The 25,631-nt window shown below is 43.8% G+C and overlaps 15 protein-coding genes across 15 annotated transcripts in view; 9 read left to right on the top strand and 6 right to left on the bottom strand.

The window, feature by feature from the left end:
* Positions 1–82: 82 nt before the first annotated feature.
* On the top strand, positions 83–534 carry LCL2 (Lcl2p). The gene has a single exon (XM_020215207.1). It carries the CDS (start codon positions 112–114, stop codon positions 493–495), a length of 384 nt encoding a protein of 127 aa, XP_020070069.1. The 5' UTR covers positions 83–111; the 3' UTR covers positions 496–534.
* SEN2 (tRNA splicing endonuclease subunit SEN2) lies at positions 525–1,589 on the bottom strand (the record flags this gene model as incomplete). The annotated part of the gene is made up of 1 exon (XM_020212780.1): positions 525–1,589. One exon carries the CDS (start codon positions 1,587–1,589, stop codon positions 525–527), a length of 1,065 nt encoding a protein of 354 aa, XP_020070068.1.
* A 1,443-nt stretch (positions 1,590–3,032) lies between these two features.
* Positions 3,033–9,440, top strand: CYBJADRAFT_162911 (uncharacterized protein; the record flags this gene model as incomplete). The annotated part of the gene is made up of 1 exon (XM_020213726.1): positions 3,033–9,440. The coding sequence occupies one exon, from the start codon at positions 3,033–3,035 to the stop codon at positions 9,438–9,440; it is 6,408 nt and encodes a 2,135-aa protein (XP_020070067.1).
* A 106-nt stretch (positions 9,441–9,546) lies between these two features.
* Positions 9,547–11,289, bottom strand: CCT2 (chaperonin-containing T-complex subunit CCT2; the record flags this gene model as incomplete). Its single annotated transcript, XM_020216885.1, has 2 exons — positions 9,547–11,121; positions 11,281–11,289. 2 exons carry the CDS (start codon positions 11,287–11,289, stop codon positions 9,547–9,549), a joined length of 1,584 nt encoding a protein of 527 aa, XP_020070066.1.
* Positions 11,290–11,529: 240 nt separating this feature from the next.
* CYBJADRAFT_168096 (cysteine hydrolase family protein) lies at positions 11,530–12,186 on the top strand. Its single transcript, XM_020215206.1, has one exon. The coding sequence runs from the start codon at positions 11,595–11,597 to the stop codon at positions 12,159–12,161; it is 567 nt and encodes a 188-aa protein (XP_020070065.1). The 5' UTR covers positions 11,530–11,594; the 3' UTR covers positions 12,162–12,186.
* A 182-nt stretch (positions 12,187–12,368) lies between these two features.
* REX3 (RNA exonuclease) lies at positions 12,369–13,757 on the top strand (the record flags this gene model as incomplete). The annotated part of the gene is made up of 1 exon (XM_020213725.1): positions 12,369–13,757. The coding sequence occupies one exon, from the start codon at positions 12,369–12,371 to the stop codon at positions 13,755–13,757; it is 1,389 nt and encodes a 462-aa protein (XP_020070064.1).
* A 5-nt stretch (positions 13,758–13,762) lies between these two features.
* Positions 13,763–14,500, bottom strand: CYBJADRAFT_173539 (uncharacterized protein; the record flags this gene model as incomplete). Its single annotated transcript, XM_020216477.1, has 1 exon — positions 13,763–14,500. One exon carries the CDS (start codon positions 14,498–14,500, stop codon positions 13,763–13,765), a length of 738 nt encoding a protein of 245 aa, XP_020070063.1.
* A 311-nt stretch (positions 14,501–14,811) lies between these two features.
* Positions 14,812–15,922, top strand: ERG27 (3-keto-steroid reductase; the record flags this gene model as incomplete). The annotated part of the gene is made up of 2 exons (XM_020212775.1): positions 14,812–14,858; positions 14,923–15,922. The coding sequence occupies 2 exons, from the start codon at positions 14,812–14,814 to the stop codon at positions 15,920–15,922; spliced, it is 1,047 nt and encodes a 348-aa protein (XP_020070062.1).
* Positions 15,923–16,121: 199 nt separating this feature from the next.
* On the top strand, positions 16,122–16,850 carry CYBJADRAFT_173537 (uncharacterized protein; the record flags this gene model as incomplete). The annotated part of the gene is made up of 1 exon (XM_020216476.1): positions 16,122–16,850. The coding sequence occupies one exon, from the start codon at positions 16,122–16,124 to the stop codon at positions 16,848–16,850; it is 729 nt and encodes a 242-aa protein (XP_020070061.1).
* A 91-nt stretch (positions 16,851–16,941) lies between these two features.
* On the bottom strand, positions 16,942–19,206 carry SAC6 (fimbrin; the record flags this gene model as incomplete). The annotated part of the gene is made up of 2 exons (XM_020217521.1): positions 18,959–19,206; positions 16,942–18,813 (listed from the first exon to the last, which is right to left on the bottom strand). Exons 1-2 carry the CDS (start codon positions 18,977–18,979, stop codon positions 16,942–16,944), a joined length of 1,893 nt encoding a protein of 630 aa, XP_020070060.1. The 5' UTR covers positions 18,980–19,206.
* A 680-nt stretch (positions 19,207–19,886) lies between these two features.
* SIC1 (cyclin-dependent protein serine/threonine kinase inhibiting protein SIC1) lies at positions 19,887–20,806 on the top strand. The gene has a single exon (XM_020215205.1). The coding sequence runs from the start codon at positions 19,995–19,997 to the stop codon at positions 20,754–20,756; it is 762 nt and encodes a 253-aa protein (XP_020070059.1). The 5' UTR covers positions 19,887–19,994; the 3' UTR covers positions 20,757–20,806.
* Positions 20,807–20,808: 2 nt separating this feature from the next.
* On the bottom strand, positions 20,809–22,983 carry RGD2 (GTPase-activating protein RGD2; the record flags this gene model as incomplete). The annotated part of the gene is made up of 1 exon (XM_020212745.1): positions 20,809–22,983. One exon carries the CDS (start codon positions 22,981–22,983, stop codon positions 20,809–20,811), a length of 2,175 nt encoding a protein of 724 aa, XP_020070058.1.
* A 244-nt stretch (positions 22,984–23,227) lies between these two features.
* CYBJADRAFT_168088 (SelT/SelW/SelH family protein) lies at positions 23,228–23,651 on the top strand. The gene has a single exon (XM_020215204.1). The coding sequence runs from the start codon at positions 23,255–23,257 to the stop codon at positions 23,615–23,617; it is 363 nt and encodes a 120-aa protein (XP_020070057.1). The 5' UTR covers positions 23,228–23,254; the 3' UTR covers positions 23,618–23,651.
* A 312-nt stretch (positions 23,652–23,963) lies between these two features.
* CYBJADRAFT_168085 (concanavalin A-like lectin/glucanase) lies at positions 23,964–25,631 on the top strand. The gene has a single exon (XM_020215203.1). It carries the CDS (start codon positions 24,035–24,037, stop codon positions 25,262–25,264), a length of 1,230 nt encoding a protein of 409 aa, XP_020070056.1. The 5' UTR covers positions 23,964–24,034; the 3' UTR covers positions 25,265–25,631.
* The window catches only part of CYBJADRAFT_190527 (uncharacterized protein), a gene marked incomplete at its 3' end in the record, with an annotated part of 2,274 nt that continues 2,224 nt past the window's right edge, over positions 25,582–25,631 (bottom strand). The window contains exon 2 of the mRNA XM_020217375.1: positions 25,582–25,596. Within this exon, the coding sequence (XP_020070055.1) occupies positions 25,582–25,596 (15 nt within the window). The remainder of the gene's footprint in view (positions 25,597–25,631) is intronic.

Genomic DNA, 25,631 nt, shown 5'->3' with positions numbered 1-25,631 from the left:
TTTGATGATGCTCATCGCGGAATCGTCAACATGCCAGCAAAGCCAACAGTATGGAATGTTGTAACTCATATCGATCACTCAACGTTTCTCTCGTTGGATAAGTTTCTCTCAATGAAGTACTTCGGTGTTATCTGTGTTCTGGCACTTGGTGTAAATGCCCAATTTTTCAATCCATTTGGTCACAGACAACAGCAGCAGCAACAACAGCCGAAGAACTATGAACAAGAGTTCTTAAACAACAAGTGTGAGCGATATCTATGTCCTGATACTCAGGCTTGTGTCAAGACAGCAGCGGACTGTCCATGTCCCTTCCCGAAATCGCAGTTGAAATGTGTTTTGCCAAATACAGAGAATTTTGTCTGTATATCAAAGCCAGCTACACATGATAAAGCCTTGAACGCACTGTACGATGATCCAGTCAAAGGTCCAAAGGCTAGTGTAGAAGGCCAAAGGGATTGTGGATGGGTTATAAAGGCATACAATGGTTTGGTTTGAATAGCTACATGTAATCATTAATACAAATATTAATCTCTGTTTCGATTAGGAACCCAACGTCTAAGCAAAACCTCTGAAATTGAGTACAAGCTCAAGATATCTTGGAAGCTACCAGCTTTATCAATCTCTTCCTGAGTTGGGATATCCACAAATACCAACACGAGGTTTTTCCTCACTCCAGCAATAACTCTGTTCAATCCAGATAACATAGTGAAGTCTTGGGCTGTAGCAGTGTTCTTTTGAGTGTCGTTATAGTTTGGCACAACATGAAGTGCAAACTCAGCGTGATGGAAAGGTGGACCTCTATTGTAAAGAAGAAAATCCGTTCCAAACTTTATGGCAGAACGCACACACCATCCAAGACTTCTGTAATAGTGGTAGACGACGTATTTCACTATGAAAGAGTCGTCAGCTGACTTGGTGGGCCAGAGCACTTCAAGAAGCTGATTTGAAGAGAGTGCAACTCCATCAGTTACAACAGTCACTGACTGCAGTGCAAACTCGAGAAACATCACCTCACAGGGTTGAAGTTGAAGCTGTTCGATATTTATTAGATGGCCCTTGACCACCAGAACATCGTCCTCAGGTCTTATAAAAGTTTCACGTTCCAGGGGGATTGTAATGTCCTTATCCCTTAGTTCCTTCAACTTTAGTCTCTCTTCGATGAAGGGATCTACAATGCCCATACTTTTCAGCTCCTTCTGTTTCTTTTCGAGTTGTGCTCTTTCCCTTTTGAACTTCTTTCTCTCCTCTCTTCTAAGGATGGTGATTTCCTCAATGGTGAGGTTCTTAAACTCACCAAGACCCAATCTCTTCTGCGTACGATCATACCAGGTCGGCTCTGATCTACTCATCGTACCCTTTCCGAAGAATCCTTCGTTCCACAGTGTCATCATCTCTTCAGGAGAATCAACTGCGAAGCAACCATCCTTGAACTGCACAACAGTCCGCGACACGGTAGGGAAGGACTTGATATAACAAATTGTAAACCAAATCCACGAGATGGGGTTGTGAAGGATAAGCTCAGGCAGCGCTATTGGATGCACTGGCAGGGCATGGGGGTACTTCGCGTTGAGTGAAGTCCTCTTCGACATCGCTACCTATCGTAACATGGTTAGTAAGAGCTGAAGCGACAAAGCGCTGGACAGTGAACGTTTGCGCTGTGGTTGAGAATAGGGAAATCAGATACCGTTGTAGTCTTGAGAAATCATTGTGCCCACACTGACCGTAGTCTTCAAGCAACAAAAAAGGTTGTCATCATATGAATAATCCCACTTTCACCATTGCACCAGTAGTTCCACCTCCTTTGGCGAATAATGCTTACTTTGTGTTTCTCTCGGTCGAAATCGGATACGGCCCTTCAATGGCAAGCGAAACAGGCCTATCTCTGTAAGGAGTGCATCTGTGATGATCTGGTCAAAACCAAGAAGCCCTGGTTGTTGTAGAGCGTAATCCAATTCACAGTGTGTAGAACTCCAAGGAAGTGAAAAGTGCCAAAGAGGAAGAGTTTGAATTTTACCGTTTGCGCGTACAGAGGCGGCGAGAGAGAGAGAAAAATTTTCCGCTTGTGTGGTGTCCGGGTGTGTATTTTCTCTAGGGCAACCCGTCCCACCGTGAAGCGTTGCCTGGCCGTAGCCCTCTCTCTCGCTCCACTGCTCGACACAGCCAGGAACGGGCCTTGAGGTGTCGGTGAATGGCTTGTGATGAGCAAAGGAATACGTAGTGATGGGTCACTTACACCGTCGAGCCGGCCAATTGGCCTGTTGTGCTGTAAGTTTGAGTTTTAGATGCCTTCTCGTTTGCTCTTTCTCTGCTTTGTTCTTCCCCATTGGGCATACACGAGCGTAGGCTCTGCTACAACTCGCACAAGGGCCAGGTGAGAAGGAAGGCCCAGGCTCAAAGGTTCCCTGTGGACTTTATGCATGGAATGTTATAGCGCATGCGTGAAGGGTGAAATGGCGCGTTGCTGATACGGAAACTCGTACTGTCGTCGCTATCTTCTGTCCTTGACTAGTGCGTCATCCGCACCACGGCAGGTCGAGGCGTCACGTGGACAATGCTACACCATCGCCACCCTCCGCCAATTAACTATGACTGGCGCGTGCTGCTGAGGAATGACACCATGGCGCAGACACCATCGGCTTTATCGTTCTGGTGACGCTTCGACCTTCGCCGCTACGAGAACAAAGCCCTGTGTGGCATCGTACATGATGAACATACAATGCAGCTGTACAGTAAGGTTTGTGCTTGCGTGAGTGTGCGTGCTTCTTCCCCTTTTCTTTTCCCTCATCAGCTCAAGATTGCTCTTTCGGCAGGGACAACTTCCATTGCGAATACGGCAGTGGTGAATGTGGGACTGTGCTGTGTACAGAAGGGCTATCTAGAAGAGAGAATTTTTTTTGTTTGCGAGTAATGCTAAACCGTATCTCATCTTATCACACAAAGGGGCGATGAACGTCGAAACAGTTGGTAACAAGCTGGAGCAGCTGAGGATCCCGAAAGATGAGCTGGAGGAGATATTCTTCGAGCAAGCAATGATGTCACCACTGGCGCACCCCTCTAGCTCAGGAACCGTGGTGGCAGAGTCGACCTCATCGGAAGGCGAGACGAACTCTACAGGGTTCTTTGACTACCTGTTGTCCACTGCTGCGGAGTCTAAGAGCAAGGTTGATGGAGTGAAGAGGATAAACAGCGACTGGTATGAGTCCTTCAACTTTTCAGACCAGAACAGCGTGCTGTCTGACTCATTGAAGGACACACTGCCCGGTTACAAATTGCTGTCGAGTATATCTAGTGATATGTACAGAGGGTTCAACAAGACAACCAAGAGAAGTGTCATCGTCAAATACGTATCGTACGTATCGGCTGGTTCAATATCAAGGCTCTATAACGAATGGTATGCGCTTTCAGGCTTGAACACGGAGCCATATAGTACCAAGGCTCCAAGGACGCTGCCCACTGACATCGAAGGTGTGCTCTACCCATGTGATTGGGTTGCTCTTGATGACTACGGAGGTTTTGCGCTTGTCTATGAAGACGTTCTAAACCTGAAGACCTTCAAAGAAGTATTTGTGATGGGGATGGTCAAAAACGAGCAGAAGATCTTGACAAGCATAATAAAGTGCCTCAAGGTACTTAAAATCGTTCATTCATACAGATTCACACATAATGGACTAACCTCTTTGAATTTGCTCATCAACGATAACGATGAGGTCTATATCACAGGCTGGGATTTCTGCTTCTCATACACAACAGAGGATACGACAAGGGGCTACAGAACTTTAAACAAAAGATATGTCATTGACTGGCTACCTTATATGGCGCCAGAAGTGAGTGGTGAGGTGAATAGATACACAGATACTAGAGCAGACTTTTACAGCATTGGTGTGATCCTGTATCAAACACTATGTGGTTCGCTTCCTTTCATCGCATCTGATAGCCGTGAACTGATCAATAAGCATATCAAATCTCAACCACGATCACCAACTGAATTTGGTCTTAGTCCTTTCTTGAGCAGTATTATTATGAAGTTATTGGAGAAGAATGCCTATGCGAGATATCAAAGCTGCGATCATCTCATTATGGATTTGACCTCTGTCTTACAGCTTGGATCTGAGAAACCCGGTCTGGAACCAAAAGGTTTCATTGCAGATGATGCAACCTTCGAAGCCTCACCAAAGACACTATACGGTCGTGAAAGAGAATTACAAGAGTTGGAATCACTGTACGATTCAGTAGAAGAGGGTGTTCATCTCGTATTGGTGAAAGGAATCACAGGTGTGGGAAAGACGAAAATCGTCAGTGAAGTCCAAGCGAAGATTGTTTCCAATAACCATTATTTTGCTCATTGGAAATGTAATACCTTGACCACTGGATTTGCTTCCTTCATATTTATCCTGAACAATGTTATTCATCAAATTCTTTCTGGTTCAGATAAGCAAATACACCAAGCTCGTGATGCCATCCTTAAAGTTGTTGGTTCATTAGATCTTACTCCGTTGTTTGATAGTCTTCCTGAACTAAAGGACATCTTGGGTCCTAATTATGAGTTGATGCTTGCACAACACATGAAGCTGAATGGTCGTCCAGCTGTAACAAGACCTGAACTACGCTACAGGCATATGCTTAAGAGCTTGTTCATAGCCCTTGGCCAGTCTTTCCCACTAACCATTTTCTTTGACGATTTCCAATGGTTCTCCATGCCTGACCTGGAGCTTTTGAATGACATTCGTACAGAAATATTGAAGGAGTCATGGAAATCGACCATTCTCATATTTGCAACTTTTGACACCACTTATCAGGAAACATTTGAGAAGTTTAGAAAGAGGCTGAACTGTGATTTTATCGAATACGAGATTGTCGATACTGGGTTTGGACCTTTCCTTACGTATTGTGAGGACATATTTGCAGTTAGAACTGAGCCCATTCTACATGAGCGTTCCAACAAGGATTCCAATACGAAAATGGAGATCACTAGACTGGCCCACGCTATGTTTGAAAAGGTTGACCATAACGCTCTCAGGGTTACATTGCTTGTTGAAGAAACGAAATTCGAAGGTCTATTTGACTACAAGAAGGAAGGATTTGATTGGGATCTTGAATTTGCCAAGTTCGCAGAGCTACCATCGACACTCTTCGACTTGTATGCTCGCAGACTAGAGCTTTTCTTAGATGAAGAAGAAATTGAGATGTTGAAGTTCGCAGTGTGTATTCACGATAACATCGCCTTCTCTCTTCTAGATCTCTCTGTGGCTTCGGGTCGGAGTATTATAGAGGTTGGTGCCTTCTTAGCCAAGGCTGTTGAATATCGACTCATCTATCCGATGAATATCTTTTACAAGTTCCCATTCCATCTTACAGAAGACCAGCGTCCCAGTGGTCTTTGCCAGGCTGATATTAATGATATTGCTTCATTGGCTCTCTTCACGCTGCGTCACGACTCGTTGTATACATATATGACCACTGTATACATGACAAAGGATCAAACACAGGAATATCAAAAAACCATTGGACTAAGATTCTACAAATACAGAAATGTTGATGGTGAAATTAATCAACATTACTGTCTTGTTATTGCCAGCCACTTTGCAAAGTCTTATGAGAAAATCTCCAATGATGAAGAAGCTGAAATTTATCTTCTCATTATGGCCAAGGCCCAGAAATTCAGTTATAAGATCTATGACTTCTATCCTGCCCTGAGATTCCTTTACGTGTCAAAATTCATTTTAAAGGGTCGTGGAATGCATCAAGAACGTCTTCCTTCGATATATCTTGAGATATTGAAGTGTATGATTGCATCATCCGATCACCAGGGTGCAATTGACTTCATAGAGTCGCATAACTTAACCCGTATTGATGATCCACGTATTGTTCTTGTGACTATACAAGCCTTGGCTGTTGTCGGAAGAAGAAGTGAAGGCTTCAAACTGGCCATCAACTGCCTTGAGAAACATGGCGTCCATCTTGATAATGATCCTAAATCAGTGCAAGTCCAATTGAAAGATATGAAGCTGAAGAATCCGAAGACTGTCGAGGCATTCGATATGATGCTTACGGCAAGTGGAAACACGAGTAAACGCTCAAGAGTTCTTCAAGAGATTCTAGCTGAGTTGGTTTTTTTGGCTGTACACTTTGGTGATTATTACTTCTCTCTTCTAGCAGCTCATCATCTTATTGAACACTCCATTAAGCATGGCTTTTCCGGATTCAGTTCTATAGGACTTATTCTAATAGCCATGGATGAGATTACAAACTCTCTCCTATTTGCTAAGGAGCTTTCACAACTGGCATTGAAGTTGCTCAAGACTAAATGGGTCTCATTTGAGTTCTGCAACAGGGTATTCTTCATTTATGCCTTTTCAATAGGATGTTATTTGGAGCCATTGAAGGATCTTGTCAAGTTCTATGAGTTTTATTCCGACGCCTTTACTGAGTTTCGTTCGAGCTTCTCTATCGGCTTTATCATGAAAACAGCACTTGAGCCGTGGTTTTCTATAGTAAAAGGACAGAACGTTCAGATTGCTTATAACAATCTGATTCATTCCACTCGAAAGCTTGATCTTGAAATTGACGTCAACCGTTACTGGTATAACAGTATTGTTGCCCTATTAAGACTGATTCTGAATATGCCATATGATGAAAAGTTTGATGTGGATAATGACGAAACGTTTTGTCTCGATGAACAAAGTTTCCATTTCAAGTGTTTTTACTTCATGTACAAGAGCTACGTGAACAAGTCACAACCAAAGACTTGGAACGAGAAGCTTTACGTCGATGAGCTGAATAAACTGGCCGGTTGGATTCCTTTTAACATGTGGACAGTTGGTGAGGCTTCAAAGTTCATATACAAGAAACTTGATGGTAAGGAGTTGTCTGTATTACAGAAAAGAGAACTTTTAGAGGAAACTATGAATGTTCTCAAAGAGGCAAAGGTCTTTTCACCTGAAATCTTTACCCCAAAGTATAAGACTTATGAAGCTGAAATGTTGAAGCTTGAAAGTGTGTCAGATTTAGAGATTTTAGATGCATATCAAGATGCTCTTGACTCCTCTGAAACATCCTCTGCTGTTTCAGCTGGATCTATAGTTGAAACGGCTCGGATTAATGAGAGAATAGGCAAATGGTTATATCAAGGTCCTCAGTCCAAAAAGAGAGCAGCAAATCACTTTCAACAAGCCTTTAGACAGTATCAGGAAGCTGGTTATAAGATGCAGGCTGCTATTCTGAAATCAAGCTACTCAGACTGTTTTGAAAACTTTCAACTTCAATCTCGAAAGAGCTCAACTCGTCAAAGCGAAAGTGGCAGCTTGTCCCCGATCAACCAACTTCTCTCTTCTGTCCTTGTGAAAGAAGAATACTTGACTGATGGTGTCCAAAGTCCTGTCACTGGTAACTCTGATGCTTTGCGTGCAATTGAGGCAAGTTTGGCGATTTCAGAAAGCATGAATACTGATTCAATTATTGAAAATCTCGTCACTGAGAATCTCTCAATCCTCCATGCTGATTATGCTGTTGTTGCACTCAAAGATGACGACTCTGGAAGAATTGACATCACTGCTGTTGGAGGATCTTCTTTTTTTAATCATATTGATGCAGAAGAGTCATCGAGGTTGGTTTTACCAAGAAACCTGATGAAAGAATGTATCGAAACAGGAACAACGTTGGAAAACTACGAACAGATGAAACCGAATCTTAAAAATGTCATGAAAACTGATATATATTTCAGTAAAACTGCTCCTCAATCTTTGATCTGTCTTCCTATCAAGAACGAAGTTGAAGTACTTGGTGCTCTATACCTAGAGAATGTCAGTATTCCCAAACTCTTCACGAATGATAAGGTTGTCGTTGCAGAGATGCTGTGTACGCAGGCAGCTTTTGCTCTAGACAAGTCGAGGCTTTATTACAGGACCATGCTAGCAAAGAAAGCAGCTGAAGAAGCAACCGAAGAAAAGGCAGCCTTTTTGGCAAACATGTCTCACGAGATTAGAACTCCATTCAACTCTCTGTTTGCATGTGCAGGTTTCTTGCTTGATACACCGCTGAATTCTCTCCAGAAGGAATATGTTGATACAATTGTCTCATCTTCAAAGGTTACTTTGAATATTATTGATGCCATTCTGACTTTTTCCAAGATTGAACATGGGGCTATTACATTGGATAATGAATACTTCTCTTTGAATGAATGTATCGAGAGCTCAATGCAACTTATTGCAGAGCAGGCATCTGCGAAGAATCTTGAGCTTGCATATTTTAACAAGTGCGAAGAAGCTGATACGATTAAGGGAGATGTCACCAGACTCAAACAAATCATCATTAACCTCTTAGGTAACGCTGTCAAGTTTACTTTATCCGGATCTATCGTTATACGCAGCACTGCAAACAAGCTCACTAAGGAAGGCTTATATGAATTTGTCATAAGTATCAAAGACTCCGGTATTGGTATCCCAGAAAATTCACATTCAAAGGTCTTTGGTGCCTTCAGCCAGGTTGACGGGTCTTCCAGAAGAGTGTATGGTGGCTCAGGTCTTGGATTGGCCATTTCAAAGAAACTAGTGGAATTGATGGGTGGTGAAATCACCTTTGAAAGTGAAGAAGGCTCTGGTACAACTTTCTTTGTAAGATTGACCTTCTCTGTCGCTGAGTCCAAGAGGAAAGAGTTGAAAACTATAGGCCAGAAGATTCTAATTGTTGATAGACAGTCATACAGCATAGAGTCTTTGAAGGAACATCTTGAGAACTCTTACAAAAGTGATGTAACCGTTTCAACTGATTCAGCAGATCTTGCTTCCTTGGACAAATATTATCTGATCTTTATCAAGACAGACTTCCTTGACCTGATTGACCTCAAATCAGTAAAACCACAGAGACTGGTTATTATGGGGAACTACGGTACCAAGTTCGGTTCTTTAGACAAGGATCATCCAATATTACTCTTGCCATTCTTGGAATCTAAGCTCACTGTTATATTCGACGCTGCCAATACTGAAAAGAAAATTAACAATGAGCAACCAGTGGCTGTAAAGAATATCCCACTTGCTGATGTCATGCCATTAAATATTCTACTTGTTGAGGATAATATGATCAACACCAAAGTTGCACTCCAACACTTGAAAAAGCTCGGTTACACTGCAGATTCTGCAATTCATGGTGTTCAAGCTCTTGAGAGATGTGCTGCCATGATCGAAAAAACGGGCTCCAATTACGATGTGATTCTTATGGACATCCAGATGCCATTGAAGGATGGTATTCAGACCTCAAGAGAACTCAAAGAGTTGTATGGATCTAATGGTCTTATGCCCATTATTATTGCACTTACTGCAAATGTTGAAAGAGAAGATAGAGATCGTTGTTTGTCTTGTGGAATGTCCAACTTCATATCCAAACCGATATTACCAGAAGTGTTAAGAAGTGCACTTCATGATGCTGGTAAAAGCATTAACCCGTGAACTACTCGCTACATCCTTTTATGAGACACTCTTTTATAGAACTACTCCCTAATGCATTTTTTATGATCGCTTTTTGTCTTTATAATTACCAGTGTATTAAATGACCCTAATGCGCTCTGTTAGCAGTTCTTGGTTTAGCACGAATGATGTTATCCACTCTCAGCAATACCTCAGCAGCTTCTGAAGCAGAACTCACAACAGCTCTCTTAAGCTTGTACGATTCGACAATTCCCAGTTCCCTAACATCTGTAATAACACCATTGTTCAAATCCAAACCAGATGTAGTCATTCCATTATAGATAGCAGATCTCAGCTTAGTGACCAAATCACTAGAATCGAAACCAGCATTATCAGCAAGGATAGTTGGGAGTTGTCTCAGTGCTCTTGCAAAGGCTTCAACGGCCAATGCCTTCTTACCTTCAACGTTTTGTGCGACAGTGTCCACAGCCTTTGACATAACCATCTCTGAACAACCCGCACCGAGTACAGTTCTCGTCTCCTTTGTAGTTTGAGACAGGACGGAAAGAGCATCGTGTAACGAACGTTCAGCTTCATCCAGGACCTGCTCTGTAGCACCTCTCAATACAATGGTGCAAGCTTCACCAGCAGCACAACCGGAGAATTTGATCATGACATCTTCACCAATGATGATTTCTTCGATAGACTTGCAGGTTCCCAATTTGACCAATTCAGGGTTATCAAAAGTAGAGGCCACTTCACCTCCGGTGACGAGTGCCAATCTTTCAACACCTTCGAAATCAGCATGCTCAATAGAGTTAATACCAGCATCTGTAAACAATTGTTCTGGGTAATCATAAATCAGCTGTCTATTAATAAAACAGTTGATACCAAACTTTGAGATTTTGTTAACCTTGGCTTTCATCTTTTCCCTTTCAGCCTTTTCCAACTCTGCCAATTTAGACGTGGAATCGACTTTGAACTTCGCACCAAAGATCTTTACTTTGTCTGTATCCAAAGATGTGTTTGCAATCAAAATCTTTGCATTTTCCACCCTCTTCGGTTGTGAGTTTCCGAATCTCTTGTTTAGAATGAAGCCCTCATCCAAGAATGAATCTGACAATTTACCACCAATCTTCTTTATTATCTGAATGTGCTCCAAGTTGGTGGATCCCTTAAGACGAAGAATTGCATCAACTGCCAATTTGGAGAATTGATCCTTGTCCTGGGATAGAATCTTCGAGGACAAGGTAGTCTTTGCGATACTGATCAAATCTTCATAAAACTGTTGCGAATCGTTTGAGTGATCCACGGCAGCTTTCTCCAAAGCTGTCAGAGCAGCTTGGGATGCCAATCTATAACCTTCAATAATGGTCTGTGGATGAATTCTTTGATCAACCAGCTTCTCAGCCTCCCTGAGCAGCTCAGCAGACAAAACAGTGACGGAAGTTGTACCATCACCAACTTCGTCGTCTTGAACCTTTGAGATATTCACAAGAACCTTGGCAGCAGGGTTATCCAGCGGAATCGATTTCAAGATCGTTGCACCGTCGTTTGTGACGATGGACTCGCTAGTAGAGGCAGATTGTAGCAGCTTGTCCATACCCTTCGGACCCAGCGTTGACTTCACCAAATCACCAACGGCAATCGCACCAACAAACGAAGAGAGACGGGCATTCTCAGCACGCTCCTCGGTTACTTGATCTCCATAGATGTTAACGCTCTGTATTTTGATTCCTCACTCGTTAGTACATCTCAGCACTCCAATCAACACCAAAGTACTCACCATTCTCGTCCAGCTCGCTTGAATGATACACCGACTCTGTCGCCTTGTTTGGTTTGACTGTTTGTTTGTTGACGGTTGTCGATGGCCAATTTTCACTTTGTTCATCGCCTCTGTGTGGTGTCCGGGTTATTAGGTGTCTGGGTGTGTTGATTATGTAATGGGATTGGCGGTTGCTCTGCGCTCCCTAACCAGTCCGGGTAACACGCTCCAGACTCTTGAAGAGAGATGACTGCTTTACTCGGCTACCGGTTTAAACTGCTCACTTCGGTCGATTGGCTTACTAATTTGGGTGACTAGCTAGCGGAGACTAAAGTTATGTATATTGGCATATATAAGGGGTTAAACAAGGCCCCCAGGATTTTTGCTCGTTGTTTTCCCGTTGTAGTGTAGTTTGATCAATCACTGGAATTATGGCTCCTACAAAGGCTTACATCATCATCGATTTACAGAACGACTACTTCCCTGGAGGGAAGTTCGAGCTGAAGAACATCGAGCAGGCCTCCTCCAATGCCGCAAAGTTCTTGCAATTTGCAAGAACCAAGCCTGAGGAGTTCTTCGTAATCCATGTCCGCCATGTCTTTGCACCTTCCGAGCCTGCGCCGTTCTTTGAGGAGGGCACTGAAGGCTCGCAGATCCACGACGTTGTCAAGCCATTGGCTGGTGAGACGGTGATTACAAAGCACCAGCCAAACTCGTTCATCGGCACTCCATTGCAGGAGTTGTTGACCACTAACGGTATCAAGGAACTATATGTTTCAGGTGCTATGACGAACATCTGTGTTCAAGGCACCGTCAGAGCTGCCAGTGAGCTTGGCTATAAAGTTGAACTGTTAACAGATGCCGTGACAACCAAGGACTGGGAGTACGATGGTAAAACCGTTACGTACGACCAGGTTAATACAGCAATCTTTGCGACTTTGGCATTTGGTTATGCTGACTTGGTGACAACCTCCGAAGCATTGAGCAAGCTCCAATGATTGAATGAAATAGATGTACACACCGTATGAAATATACTACAAATGTGTTGATGGAAGTAGCGCGTATAAAGTAGAGTGTGGTGTCTGGGTGTTAGTAGCGGGAAGTGGAGCCCTTCATCGGCCATTGCACAACTTCGTGTTTTACCGTTAGTTGTATAGAACACACTCTACTCGTTATTGATTGCTCTCATGCTGATGTTGAGTAGGATGTTCAAGTCATCGTCAACATATTTTGCCAAAAGACCATGTCCTCGATCAGGCAGTTGTAAGCTTCCGTTTTGCATCTTCAACCACTCGTTGAAGAGGCCCATCGCAACGTGTGGGACATCAGATGGGGCACAAGAGGAACTTGTAAAGAGACCAAAGACCTCCTCTGAGAAGCTACCAGCCATTGGATCTGCAAATTCTGGGTCTTCAGAGCGTAATGTTTCTCCGACAACCCATTCTCAGGTCTTGAATGCCGTTTTAGAAGGACATGATGAGACCAAGGATCTCGTGAATGCAGTTCCCAAAGGTCTACCCGGTGTAGGTGCGCCTGCCACCCTACAACAGAGAATGAAATATGTCACTATGCTTGTACAGATATACCAAAAGCTCAACCATAAGACACCGAAGAGACAGGCAGTCAGCGATGAGTTCAACATTGCAAAGGATAAAACACCAGCAACATATAACAATTCCATGAAGTCTTTGATCAGAAGAGTACAAAGAGGTGAATCATCAATGGAAGAAAGACCCCAAAGAGTTTTCAAACAGATGTCAGATGACGAGATCTACAAAGCAGTGAAGTCCTTGGTTCATTCGAAGGAGAAACTGGAAAGAGAAGGTTATGTTACAGAGGTACCAATACTCACAGATGAGTCGACTGCTCAGTCACAATGGAAAAAGTGTGATAGATGTGGGGAAGAGTTTGAATTCTCAAGGATCACGGACGTTATCAATTGCACATTCCACGAGAGAAAGAAAAGAATAGAAAATAACGATAGATATTGGGAATGCTGTTCTGAGGTTGTGGGACAATCACAAGGCTGTAAACATAGTGATCATCATGTGTTCAAGGCAAAAACCGCTGATGAGATGCAGCAGTTAATACCGTTTAGAGAATGTCAGCCAGCATCAGTTGATAGGCAAAGGATTGTCGGATTGGACTGTGAAATGGGCTATACTTCAAAGGGTATGGAGATGATTAGATTGACAATCATGGACTTCTACACGAGAAGTGTCATATTCGATGAGATCACCAAACCATTTGGACAGATATTAGACTTAAATACAAACTGGAGTGGTGTCAGTTCCATCCCGGAGGATGCAATGGATTTAAACGAAACAATGGACTTGGTAATGAATACCATTATCGATTCAAATACAATCATCGTCGGACACGGATTGGAGAACGACCTGAACACTATGAGGCTGGTGCACCACAACATTGTTGATACTGCTATCTTGTATCCTAAGGGCATGTCGAAGAAGTACGCCTTGAAGGAACTTGCATTCAGATTCCTGAACCGAATAATCCAAACTGGAGAACACAGTTCTGAGGAGGACTCCTTGGCAGCTATAGATATCATAAAGCAAAGGATATTAGAAGTGTAACATAGTCACTTATTCTCCAATGCAGAAAGTCTCTCTAGTATGAGTTTTTGATTTTCCAAGATCTTTTGTAAGAGTTCAATCGTCTGATTCTGCGACGATATTGTAGAGTCAGGAGCTTCATCAACAAGATGTATCTTTGAGTCAAAATTGACCAGTCTCTGTTTCTTCCTCTTTGGTGACTGTTCTTCTGATTTCAAGTATTTCAAAACAGATCTTGCACTTTCAGCATTTCTCTTCGTGTTGATAAGCGTTCTCATATCTGTACTGTCTACGCTTTCATCTTCTTCTTTTGGTGTAGCAAGATTTTCCTTTGAAAGGTTTGCATTCCCAGACAACGGCACTGATGATGGATTTACCATACGTTTTAGCGAGCTCATAGTTGGTCTTTGGATTCTGGACGCCGGCTGTTCTGAATGAATGCCATTTCTTCTCCCAGAGATCATTCTTGAGGGTGTTTGCTCGAATTGCTTCCTCATTGAAACACTCGGTGCCAATGTGGTTCTCATCTCACTCAAGGTCACTTGATTCCTCTTCACCGAGCTGGAACCCAGTCTCTTTGGTGAGGTGGCAAAGATCTCCTTATCTGTCATATGTGCTTTGCTTCCCTTGAAGGGGGAAACCCTTGATGCTGAATGTAATAGTCTCGTAGGTGACCCCAAGGTCTTTGGTGGTGATCTCTCTCGAAAGTCAAGCTTGGGGATTTGAAGCATCTTGTTGTTCGAGACTTCTTGTAATGGATTCATCTTTCGTAACGGGAAACTTGGCCTTAAAATGCTTGATCTACAGGGCTGTTTACGCTGTTGTTTACCCTGATGTTTACATTTTTCGAAAAGTAAACAAAGCTTGATGCTCGAAAACCCAACCGCCAGGGCAACCGAGAATCCCCGTCTTGATGTCTGGATGTTTCCCTGCTGTACTGTCCCAACCAGTGGTTTCCACGACAACGGTGCCATAGCGCTCGTTTCGCTTATACGAGAGGAAACACCATCCATTGAAGAGAACCATGCTCTGTTCACAGGCTCCAATAAACAGCTGGCTTCAGTAGTTCACAGAGATGTCGGCACCACAATGGAAAGTTGCCCTTGTCACCGGCACCAACTGGTATGTATGGTATCGTATCTTGTTTATCTCCAACACACCCGTCTAGAATCTAACACCCTTTTAGTAACCTCGGTATGAACATTGTGTACCGGTTGATTGAAGCTGAAGAGGATGACACTAGAATTACAATAATTGTAACTTCTCGTACACTTCCCAGGGTTCGTGAGGTCATTGACAACATCAAGGCTTACGTTGACAAGCTGGATCGGTCAGGGATTGTTGATTATGACTATCTCCTCGTTGATTTCACCGATATGGTTTCCATCCTGAACGCATACTATGAGATGAATAAGAAATATCAAAAACTGGACTACTTCTTTGCCTGCAGTGCCCAAGGTGTCTACGATGGTATCGATTGGATTGGTGCGGTGAAGGAAATATGTGCAAATCCAATCAAAGGTGCCACTGATCCTCACTATAAGATCCAAAGAGTTGGAGTCAAGTCTCAGGATGGAATGGGGCTTGTGTTCCAGTGCAATGTGTTTGGTCCCTACTATCTAACCCAGAAGCTATTGCCCCTGTTAGAGAACGCCAAAGGAAGAATCATTTGGATCTCGAGTATCATGTCTGATCCAAAGTACTTGTCATTTGACGACTTACAACTGCTGAAGACAGATTCCTCGTACGAAGGCTCCAAAAGAGAAATCGACCTCCTTCACATTGCCACCTATGACAAGTTGCGTGAAAGAGGCATAAAGCAATATCTCATCCATCCCGGTATCTTCACGTCCATGTCATTCTTCCAGTACCTGAACGTCTTCACCTACTACGGCATGCTCTTCATGTTCTACCTCGTGAGATGGTTGGGCTCGCCGTGGATGAACATCTCGGGCTACACTGCTGCTAACGCACCGGTATACGTGGCCAAACTCGTCAGCCAAACCTTCGAGAAGCAGGACGTCAAGTATGGCTCCGCCTGTACAAGAGATGGACATGAATATATCAAGATTCAAGAAGTTGACAAGACCGGTGCAGAGGATTTGCTGAAGTACTTGGACGACCTCAAAGCCGACTGGGATGACAAGCTAAAGGATCAGATCACGAACTCCAGACAACGTAATTAGAACCTCAATGATGATTCATGTTGAGCCTGTGTTTTCATATGTTTCGTAGTGAAGCGATGCTCGACACAAACCCGCCCGCCTTCGAAATCAAAACAAAGGAAAACGGGAAAAACATCAACAACAATAACAACAACAACAACAACAACAACAACAACAACAACAACACAGCGGCAAGGGGCGCCGAAATAGAGCGGTAGAGATGTCACGGAAGAATGAACAAGATGTTAAGAGACAGCTCTTTAAGGGTGTGTCGTCGAGGAAACCCGCTTCGTTCGAGTCGGCAGCGTCAAACTTACTCTCCAGGACGCTTAGAAAGCAGAGTGATAAGTACAAAAGACCCATGGACGATACGCGGTTCGTGATACACAAGTCAACCAGTCCAGAGGACTATCTGTTGTTTAACTCCCAACATCCCATGCGTGAATCGAGGCTACAGGCGTTCTCGCAGGCAGAGCAGACCTTTGAGGAGATATTTGACGGGTACGATGATTCAGGATCGGAGGATGATGAGCCCGATCTGTCTAACGTTGCCAGGAGCTCAGAGCTTATCAAAGACGATATATTGATCTCTGTTCCGGGGTACTCACGAGAAGAGATCACGGCTTGCAAAAGGCTCAGGATTCAGGATCGCAAGAATGTGAGGTTGTCTAAGGTCCATCCACTTGAAAGGGCGTTTGCCGATGTGGAATTCCTCAGAGATATGAACGAGAGAAAGAAGCAGGAGTATACACTGATAAACCAGGAGTACCTCACGTACTTCCAAGACCTCGCGGAAGAACGAGATCACAAGAGAGCAAGAGCCCTGTGTAAAGGTGTTGATGAGGAAGATACCACAGCAAGACAGTTTGCTTATCTTCGAGAGATTGTTATGGATATGGAAAACAACGACTGGATGTACAACGACCCAGTAATACCCAAACGATACTAAACCTACAGTGCTATACAGACAAGGATGACAAACATCTATATAATACAGGGCATAGGCTATGAACACATCATATACACGTGAAGAAAACATGTTAATGTTCAAGAGCCATCAATGAACCAACAAAGGAGAAGATCAATCTTGAACGAACCTCGTTGATATCCTCTGGAACAAGCCAGATCAATGCGCCCATCTTTCTTGCAATGGAAATGGCCAATCTTGCGTTTGCGTATCTCTCCTCTTCTGTAGAGCCTGGGTGAACCAAGTTGTAATCCACATACCCTGGTTTCATACCATTCAAGATATCCAAGAGGAAGTGTGCAGTGGAGATTGAAGAGTCAGAAAAGGATCTAACGGTGGTTGTCTTACCACCTTTGGAGATCTTCTCCTTTGCCCATTTCAGGATGTCGGCATCTGTCAAATCACGTCCAGTGCTTGAAAGGGACTTAAGAGTCAACACAATGTTACGTCTCATCAATTGCCAAACCAAACCAAGTGTCAATAGTTTGTTACCATCGGTGATATCTGAACCTTCAATACCGACAAGTGAGAAGTGGTTTGCCTTACCTGTTTCAACAGCATAGTTTGTGTTCTCCAAAGCTTTGAATCTTGAGATCTCATTACCACTTGTTGGTCTCTTGTTGATTTGCCTTTGGTTAACCGAACCAGGCATGACTTTCTCAAAGGCTTGAAGAAGAATGGTACCATCTTTCAAATCCTCAAACAGAGAAACCACTGGCGGATCGACATCCAATGAGTTCAACCAAAGAGTGAACACTCTAGCTTCTCTTTCACCTTCAGCATCAAATTCTTCAATCTCTGGAGCTTCATTCTCCTCAATCGGATCCAAACCTGGGTGAGTATTGAACAAGTGTGCAACAAAGGCCAAGTTCAACTTTGGATTTCCTTTAACCAATGCAGATGGTGTTAAATATTTTCTACATTCAAGCTTCTCAGCGTTCTGAAGAACTTGTTCAGCCCTTGTTAACAAATCCTGTGTTTGCAAAGGAGCCAAAGAACACAATTGTGGATCCAACTGGTTGAGCAACACTGTGTAGTTCTCACCATCAGAGACATCCTTGGAGAAATTGGTGACTCTTCTTTCCCAGCCAGCAGCCTTTAAGTGATAATTGAACCAACGCAACAAGATCTGCTCTGGTGGCAATCTCAAGAATTGTTCCAAAGTTTCATCATCCTCCAACAAACGGTACAACTCTGGGTGCAATTTGATATCAATCTTATTCAACAAACCCTTTCTAATGATCTGCCAGATTAAACCCAAGATCAAGTGTTCTTTACCTTCGATGAAGTCTTCTGAATGGACGTTGACAACAACACAACCAATGGCCTTGGCAGAGTTGATGACGATGTTGGCGTTTTCAGAGATGGTGAAATTATTCAAAGATTTACCCTTCTTTGGGAAGTTCAAGACTCTTGTATCAATAGTATCAGGGACGGAATCGTTGATCAACTTGGATAGAATCAAACCATCTTTACACTCGTCAAAAATCTGGAAAGTATCAGTTGGAATTGGGATTCTATCACCAACGTCTGGATCACCTGCGAGGACGCTGTTGATGTGCTTTGTGAACTCGGTCTTCTCTTCTTCGTTGATGGTGTGTGTCGTACCTGATTGCGATCCACCAACGATAATTGAAGCCTTGGCACCTGTACCCTTGTGTTGAATCTTTGAAGGGGAAGAAGTTGTGGTGCTCTGTGGTGCACTCTTGTTCTCTCTAATCTTTGCAACCAATTCAACGTAGTCATCCAATTCAACACGGCCTGAGGAGTCAACAGACACTTGTTTCAAAGTTTGACGGACATCATCATATGAGCTTTCACCAGAGTTGGACAGCTGTTCAATAACGTCCTGCTTTTCAACGTAACCTTTATCCTCAGTGTCGAGTCCTCTGAATTGCTCAATGAGACCAAACAGGTCCTCCTGGTTGAGGATTGGGAACTTTCTCTGTTGGCAAGGGAGGCAGCATGGTTAGTGAGGTTCCATGGACCAGGGTGGTGAAAAGGGGTTATGGGCAGTGTACGGGCTTCAACAGCACAACGAACAACTAATCGACCCCTCACCAGCGAACGAAATGGATCAAGGCACTTACTTGTAGTTTCACGATATTCATACTTGGTTATCTATTGGATTTGACGGACAATTGATGAGAAATCCTGTGAAAGGAGGCAATAGACCCTAACTTGAAACTAATTGGATAACTCCCTTGCGCCCCCCTTTAAAGCGATGACCACCTAGGCTACGTTTTCTTGGTGTAAGGATGTTATGGGAGGAAACAATTACAGTCGCAGATATCGGCACTTGATCAATTGGTGTGGGAGTTGTAGTGGTGTTGATATCCGTGGAATGGCCAGATATTGTCGTGTGGTGTTGGCGACATGGTTACGTTACACCCTTTGCCGTGCCATTGGGCCATATTCGTTGTGCGATTGGGCCATGTTCGTTGAGCCGAGCTAGTGTAAGATGGTCGGTGGTGTCTGGATGTTCTACATGAGCTGTCTGATTATTATACATATATTGGTGAAGTACGTGGGTGTTTATACTCGCAATTGAGGTATTTCAGCCATGGAGAGTGTGTATATGTTCTAGTGCTAGGGAGCCTGATAATTATGGTATTCTTGCACGCTTTAAGACGCCCGAAATGGAATTTTGGTGTGGGCTGTCTTTCATATCTGCTTTCAAATACATATAACTGGGTAATATTATATCTCATTCGAGAAATCTTCAACTAGAATTATTGGAAAACATGCTTTCTCCCCTTTGCAATCAAGTCAATTCGTTAATTACAGTAACACTGATATTAACTGCCCCTATAATAGCAACACCCCGAGAAGCCCAAAGGTCCTAACAACATCCTTATATAGACGCTTGCAATCTTATCTTACCAGATCAGGAAGTCAACACTTGCACTTACCCAATTAGGAAATGTAATTGCGCGCATGAGACACAAAGCGCAAAAAGTGCAAAAAAATTACGTAGAAGCCAGCCATTTTTCACTTTTCTCTCCAACTCGCTCAAATCATCTTTTATCTTCTCCTTAAAACAGTTGATCTAGCACATATTTCCCCGTTACTATAGCTAAAGTTGTGATCTGTATCCCTAGTTACGTGCCAATTGACTCATAGAAGATGCCTCCAGTGACACCACCGCGGGAAGTTCAACATGCAAGAGCCCCACTGCTTACACCACACACACCACCACCAGGGTTTATGACCGATCTGTCACCACCGGTACGGAGTCAGAGTAACCAGAAGGACGGTAGATCACAGAGGATAACGTCGTCGGCCAAATCACCGTTGCGTCAGCTGTATACGCCGGCAAAGACTCCAAGACACCGCAAGAAACATGCACTCGGGGACGGATTCCAATTGCAAAATCAGCAGTGCCATATCTCAACGAGGGCGCTGTTCCCACCGACACCGAGTTCTATAGGCAGTGGGCGTATAAAGGATCTGAAGCTGGGTCATCTGGCCAGTCCCGAGTACAAGTTCAAGAAGAGACTGAACTTTGAAGAGCCAACCTCCAAACTGGACGAATTGGACGATGTGGATGACGTGGGTGGCTTTATCATTCCAAAGACACCAAGTGCTAAGGTCATCACTGATGAGCTGAAGAGATCATGGTGTGAAGAAATTCCAAACGGTGCGGGAGATGATGACGGTGAGGTATTCATCAAAAGAGCTGAGTTACATAACCCTTTTATATCGTCCTCATCATCATCCAAGGAGTTTCAGATCAAGAGACCTTTGAAACCTTTGGACAAGATCGTCTACGTAAATAAGAAGGGTGAAAAGATCATCAAGGACGCTGGTAAGTTCGAAGATGATGACGAAGATGACGATGGCGACTACACAGTATTCAAACAGTTGAAGAATAAGAATGTTGTATAAATATTCAGTATAATATATATATATATGTATGAACATGTTATTGACCTCCTTTTCATTCCTGAATTGTATCGATTTGTGGTATTTGACTTGCAGATGGTGTTCTTGAAGACTCATGAGATGCTTGTGCCTCAACTGCTTGTTTCAATCTGTATTGCAAGGTTGAGTCCTTTCTCTTTACCCCAGAATTACTACCACTACCGGTAGAAAACTCACTTGACGAACTTGACATCGGCGCAGATGATGATTTAACACTCGCAGACCTTTTCACTAATCTCATAACTTCCTTTTTATGAGTCAACAGATCATGAACCAGTCTGAATGGATGTCTATCACCCATAGTAACATTGGTATTCTGTTTAGGTCTTAAGATACAAGAGGAAAACTCCTGTGATATTCCATCTTCAAAGTTTTCAGCCAAGGTCGTGTCAGGTTGTTGAGTGTTTTCCCTAAGGATTGATATCAACCTCTGGAAATGGGTACAGATAACGTTTACCGTTGCCAGTTGTGATTTGTCCAAATCTTTCAGCACGTTTGAAACCCCCAGGATTCTCTGGTCCTCATCGTTGGGGTACTGTTGATAGATCAGTTTAATAACGTCATAGACAGAGCTTGAAACCAAAGAGTCTGGTAACTCCAACAAGTACAGTTTCAAGACACTTGCAATAACCTCTGGTGGGTGATTTGACCAAAACTCAGGCGTAAGCCCATCACTATGGACTTGTTCGATTTGTGATCTTAAGGCATGAGTGGATTGTAACCTCACCGGTATAAGCCAGATCTTTGTACGAACGTCATCGTCTGGCAGATTTGGATAGACAGTATCCATATACGACAGGATAGAAGAGACAATGATTGGTACGTTTTTGGTATCATTCTTACAACGGGTCTCAAGGCTTACACCAAAGATCTGTTGTTTTGGAGAATCGTAATAGTTCTCATACATGATAACTCTTGGTTCAAATGGACCGGTTCGATAATTCTGTAAAAGGAATAACAAGTCGTTTGTTGGTGAAATGGACTCTTCATAGACCAATATCTGATCTATCGATGATTTGATCTGTGTTATATTGTTCGATATACATGCGGTGAAATCCAAAATCACTTTTTTCAGAGCACGCAGTCTATCCAGTTCACACTTCTCCATGAATGTAAGATGGTCAATCATCAGTTCTTCCAGGTCACAGCGTATTTTATCCAATTTTTGAACTTCAATGCGGTAAACTTGATCCAGTTCTTTTATGTCTTTGTTCAATTTAGTCAATGACGGTTCTTCAAAGGTAGACTTCAAATCATCGATATAATTTGTCATCTTTGATGGATACACCGGATCTGTGCCATTGGAATCAATTGGCAAATTCGCCAAATGATATGCCAGCTCTTTCCACTGGTAATGGAAGGAACCAGAATTGACAAATGTATTTGCTTGACCAATAGTAGACCCCACAGAGGTGTTGACTTTTCTCAAATACCCATGATGTATCAAATCGTTACCGATCATTTCACATTCATCCAGATTAGCAACTTGCAAAGTCTTTTGCAAGTATTCAGCAATCTGCGAACCGGTCGACACGTGATCATACGTTCCCAGCAGTGTCACTTTAATCTGAGTCTGGGGAATCTTTTGCAGCATATCTGCCAAAAGTTGTTTCAATTCACTGGTCTTGTAATCCTTCTTACCAATTGAGACAGGCTTATCGTCATCTTCTTCTTCTTCAAGGCTCAACTGTGCCACAACCTCCTCCTCCGTCATACCGTGCTTCAAAGTCTCAAACACACGGCACTTGTTGAAGTACTTCTTCGACACCTTCTCAACAACTTTGTACTTCGTATTGTACACTTTCAAGCTGTTGTTCAGGATCGCCTCGGAGTAGTGGACCCTCTGAGCGTGCTCCTCGCTCCATTTGGTGAACGGATCAACAACCATCTGCCTAATGTTGGTGCCGATGGTGTAGTGGGTCTCACCCTCCCTCACCATCTGCTCGGCAATCCCCTTGAACGCGTTCTTCAGGGACGCACCGTCATCACGATCGAACCCAGTCTTCAATGGCTTGTTGTTCTTCTCAACAAGCGTCAACCTGGCGCCGTAGTCCAGCTCCCCCTCCATCCTGGCTGTAAACAGCGAGATGAACTCCTCATTCTCAACACATCCCTGGTTCAGTTTGGCAAACAGCGTGGAGATCCCAGTGTGGAAGTCCCGTGTCCAGAAGCTATCGGCAAACGTCGGCATCCTCAGCTCGTTGTTCTATGGCCCTTTCCCACGGTTACCGCCGTCTCTGTGGGTTGTTGATGTTGATGTTGATGTTGATGTTCTTGCGAGACAAAACACCGATTTCATATCGGAATTTGTGTGCGCGGCCTGGCCTTCCACCGCCAAAGGGAAGGCAAGGCACTTTTTCTGTTTACAGCACTGGAGAGCCAGCCGGCACAGTTCGACGGTGGGCTCATCGGAATTGCACGCTGAGCCATAGAGAACACACACACACACACACACACACACAATGCCGTATCCACGAGTTACCATCACCTTCTGCACCAAGTGCAAGTGGAACCTCCGAGCAGCGTGGTACCTACAGGAGCTGCTACAGACGTTTGGCTCGCAGCTGGGCGAGGTTGCCCTGATCCCAGGCCCCAGCGGGTGCTTCGAGATCAGCACCGTCGCACACGAGAATGCTGAGCCCGTGTTGATCTGGGAAAGAGTGAGAGATGGTGGGTTCCCCGACTCCAAAGTCCTCAAGCAGAGGGTACGCGATGTCCTCTTCCCAGACGAGAAGCTGGGCCATGTTGACGGCACTGGTGGCGCACTACTACAGCAAAGTAAGCCAGTCGAGTCGTCGGAATGTGTCGAATGCAACAATCCATAGTTCTATCTCCTCAATTGAACGCTGGTGGACACACCATACCGTAGGCATACCGTAGGGAAACACGTAGCATCAACACAGGCTTACACACGCCTCCGTGGGCTTCCTCGCTGGCGGTCCTGTTAGATCAAGACTGACGTGGTGGGGGTCGGCCGCCCACGCGCCCACCACACAAAAAAAAACACAAAGCCGACAACATCGGAGCCTCTTTATCAAGACGAGGCTGTGGAAGAGAGCAAGCAAGGATAGAGAGCAAGCATTGGTTTGATAGGATGAAGTTCACTTTCTGTTGGTCGCTGGTTGCCCTGCTGGCATCAACAGCTGTGGCTCACACAGAGGAAGACATCAAGCTGGAGATTGAAGATCTCTCACTGCCTGAACTGGCCAAGTTAGACCTGTTACACCCTCCAAGTGAGTACCATGACCGGGTATTATATACAGAGCGGATGTACTAACGCTGAGGAAGAATGGGAGATGGACGGAGATGCTCAGTTTGAAGAAGGGCGCATCATTCTGACCCCGAAAGCATCGACGTGGGGAGCTTTGAACAATCCAACAAAGCTGAACACTGATAGATGGACAGTGGAGGCTGTGTTCCGTAGTGTGGGCTCACGTGGTAAGAACGGTGGTGCAATTGCACTGCAGTACTCCACTGGTGGTATCCGTGATACTGTGTGGAACGAATTCGATGGGTTGAAAGTGGTTGTAGACTCAAACAGTGAATTGGGCAGTTCTGTTCATGGCTTCTTGGATACACGCACTAAGGATCTCGCCAAGATTGAAGATGCAGACAGATACAAAGAGTCGTTTGGTTCATGTCTGCTGCCATACCAGGACTCACAAGTTCCAACGACCCTGAGAATCGCCTATTACGATGGCTTCTTGGTAGTCCAGGTGAACAATAGAATATGTTTAAAGACCAAGAGGGTGAAGCTGCCAAAGGGTAGATTCGTTGGTGTTATGGCCCAGTCTGGTGGTATCCACGAACAATTCGAGCTGTTGCGATTGAAGACGTATGATGGGGTCGTCAGTGAAGTTCTCGAGAACGATGGATTCTCCGCTTTCCAACCGAAAGTAGTGCAGAAGATTGTCCAAGTTGATGAGAAAGGACAGCCAGAGAAACAATCTAAGCAACAGCCGAAGCAAACAAAACAGCAGGCAAAACAAGAGGCAAAACAGCATAAGCAACAAACTGAGCCAAATAATGGTGGCAATTCAAACGCTGAGATTCTTGAACAATTGGCAAGCCTCAAGTCTCAAATACGTGCACTCGCTGAGGGTGCAAGTCCAAATGAGCTCTCCTCTTTGGATGCACAGGAGAAGAAGTTCAAACAGCTGTCTGTTGATTTTGAATCTTTATCAACAAACGTTAGAGGTTTACGTACAACATTGACACAGTTGACTGCAATCATTGAGAAGTTGAACAATGACAACGTCGATCAACTCAGAGAAAATGAACAAACCATAAAGGAGTTGTCAAATAAAGTAGAATACTTGGTGCTTGCAGAGAAGCAGAGACATCACGATACTCCAATATCAGATTTGATTGCTGGCTTGAAATATTTGATCCTACCACTCATATTTATCTCTTTAGGGTTGTGCTTCATGGCCTACAGGTTGCGTCATGATATAAAGACAAAACTGTTGTAATACTTATGACATTGAATCATTCTGATGGCTTCTGGACAGCACTGGCATCAGCAGCTAGTTCAGTGTGCTCTTGAACAGGTTTCTCAGCGTACGGTGGTTTAACACCGCTGAGATTTCCACATCCAATATAATTTGGGTTTGGTTTACGCTTCTTTGTCATCACTTGATCACAGTTCAAATACTCGTTAAACCGCGTTTCAACGTCTTCAACTTTTAGAAACTCACGCTTCTTCTGTAGATATTCAGCCTCATTAGTCTGTTCCCTTGTCATACCAGCTTCAACACCGGCTTTAATTTGCCAATAGTAAGGCCATTGTCTAAGCCTTTGCGTTCTAGACATTGATATGTAGTTGTTCATCTCAACAGT

This window comes from Cyberlindnera jadinii (assembly GCF_001661405.1).
Source record: "Cyberlindnera jadinii NRRL Y-1542 unplaced genomic scaffold CYBJAscaffold_8, whole genome shotgun sequence".
Taxonomy (NCBI): Eukaryota; Fungi; Ascomycota; class Saccharomycetes; order Phaffomycetales; family Wickerhamomycetaceae; genus Williopsis; species Williopsis jadinii.
Note: the sequence above shows the minus strand (reverse complement) of the source record. Positions and strands in the feature narration are given on the sequence as shown.

Excerpts from the sequence above, each read along its gene's own strand:
- LCL2 (XM_020215207.1), top strand. The coding sequence starts at position 112 with ATGAAGTACTTCGGTGTTATCTGTGTTCTGGCACTTGGTGTAAATGCC.
- CYBJADRAFT_168096 (XM_020215206.1), top strand. The coding sequence starts at position 11,595 with ATGGCTCCTACAAAGGCTTACATCATCATCGATTTACAGAACGACTAC.
- SIC1 (XM_020215205.1), top strand. The coding sequence starts at position 19,995 with ATGCCTCCAGTGACACCACCGCGGGAAGTTCAACATGCAAGAGCCCCA.
- CYBJADRAFT_168088 (XM_020215204.1), top strand. The coding sequence starts at position 23,255 with ATGCCGTATCCACGAGTTACCATCACCTTCTGCACCAAGTGCAAGTGG.
- CYBJADRAFT_168085 (XM_020215203.1), top strand. The coding sequence starts at position 24,035 with ATGACCGGGTATTATATACAGAGCGGATGTACTAACGCTGAGGAAGAA.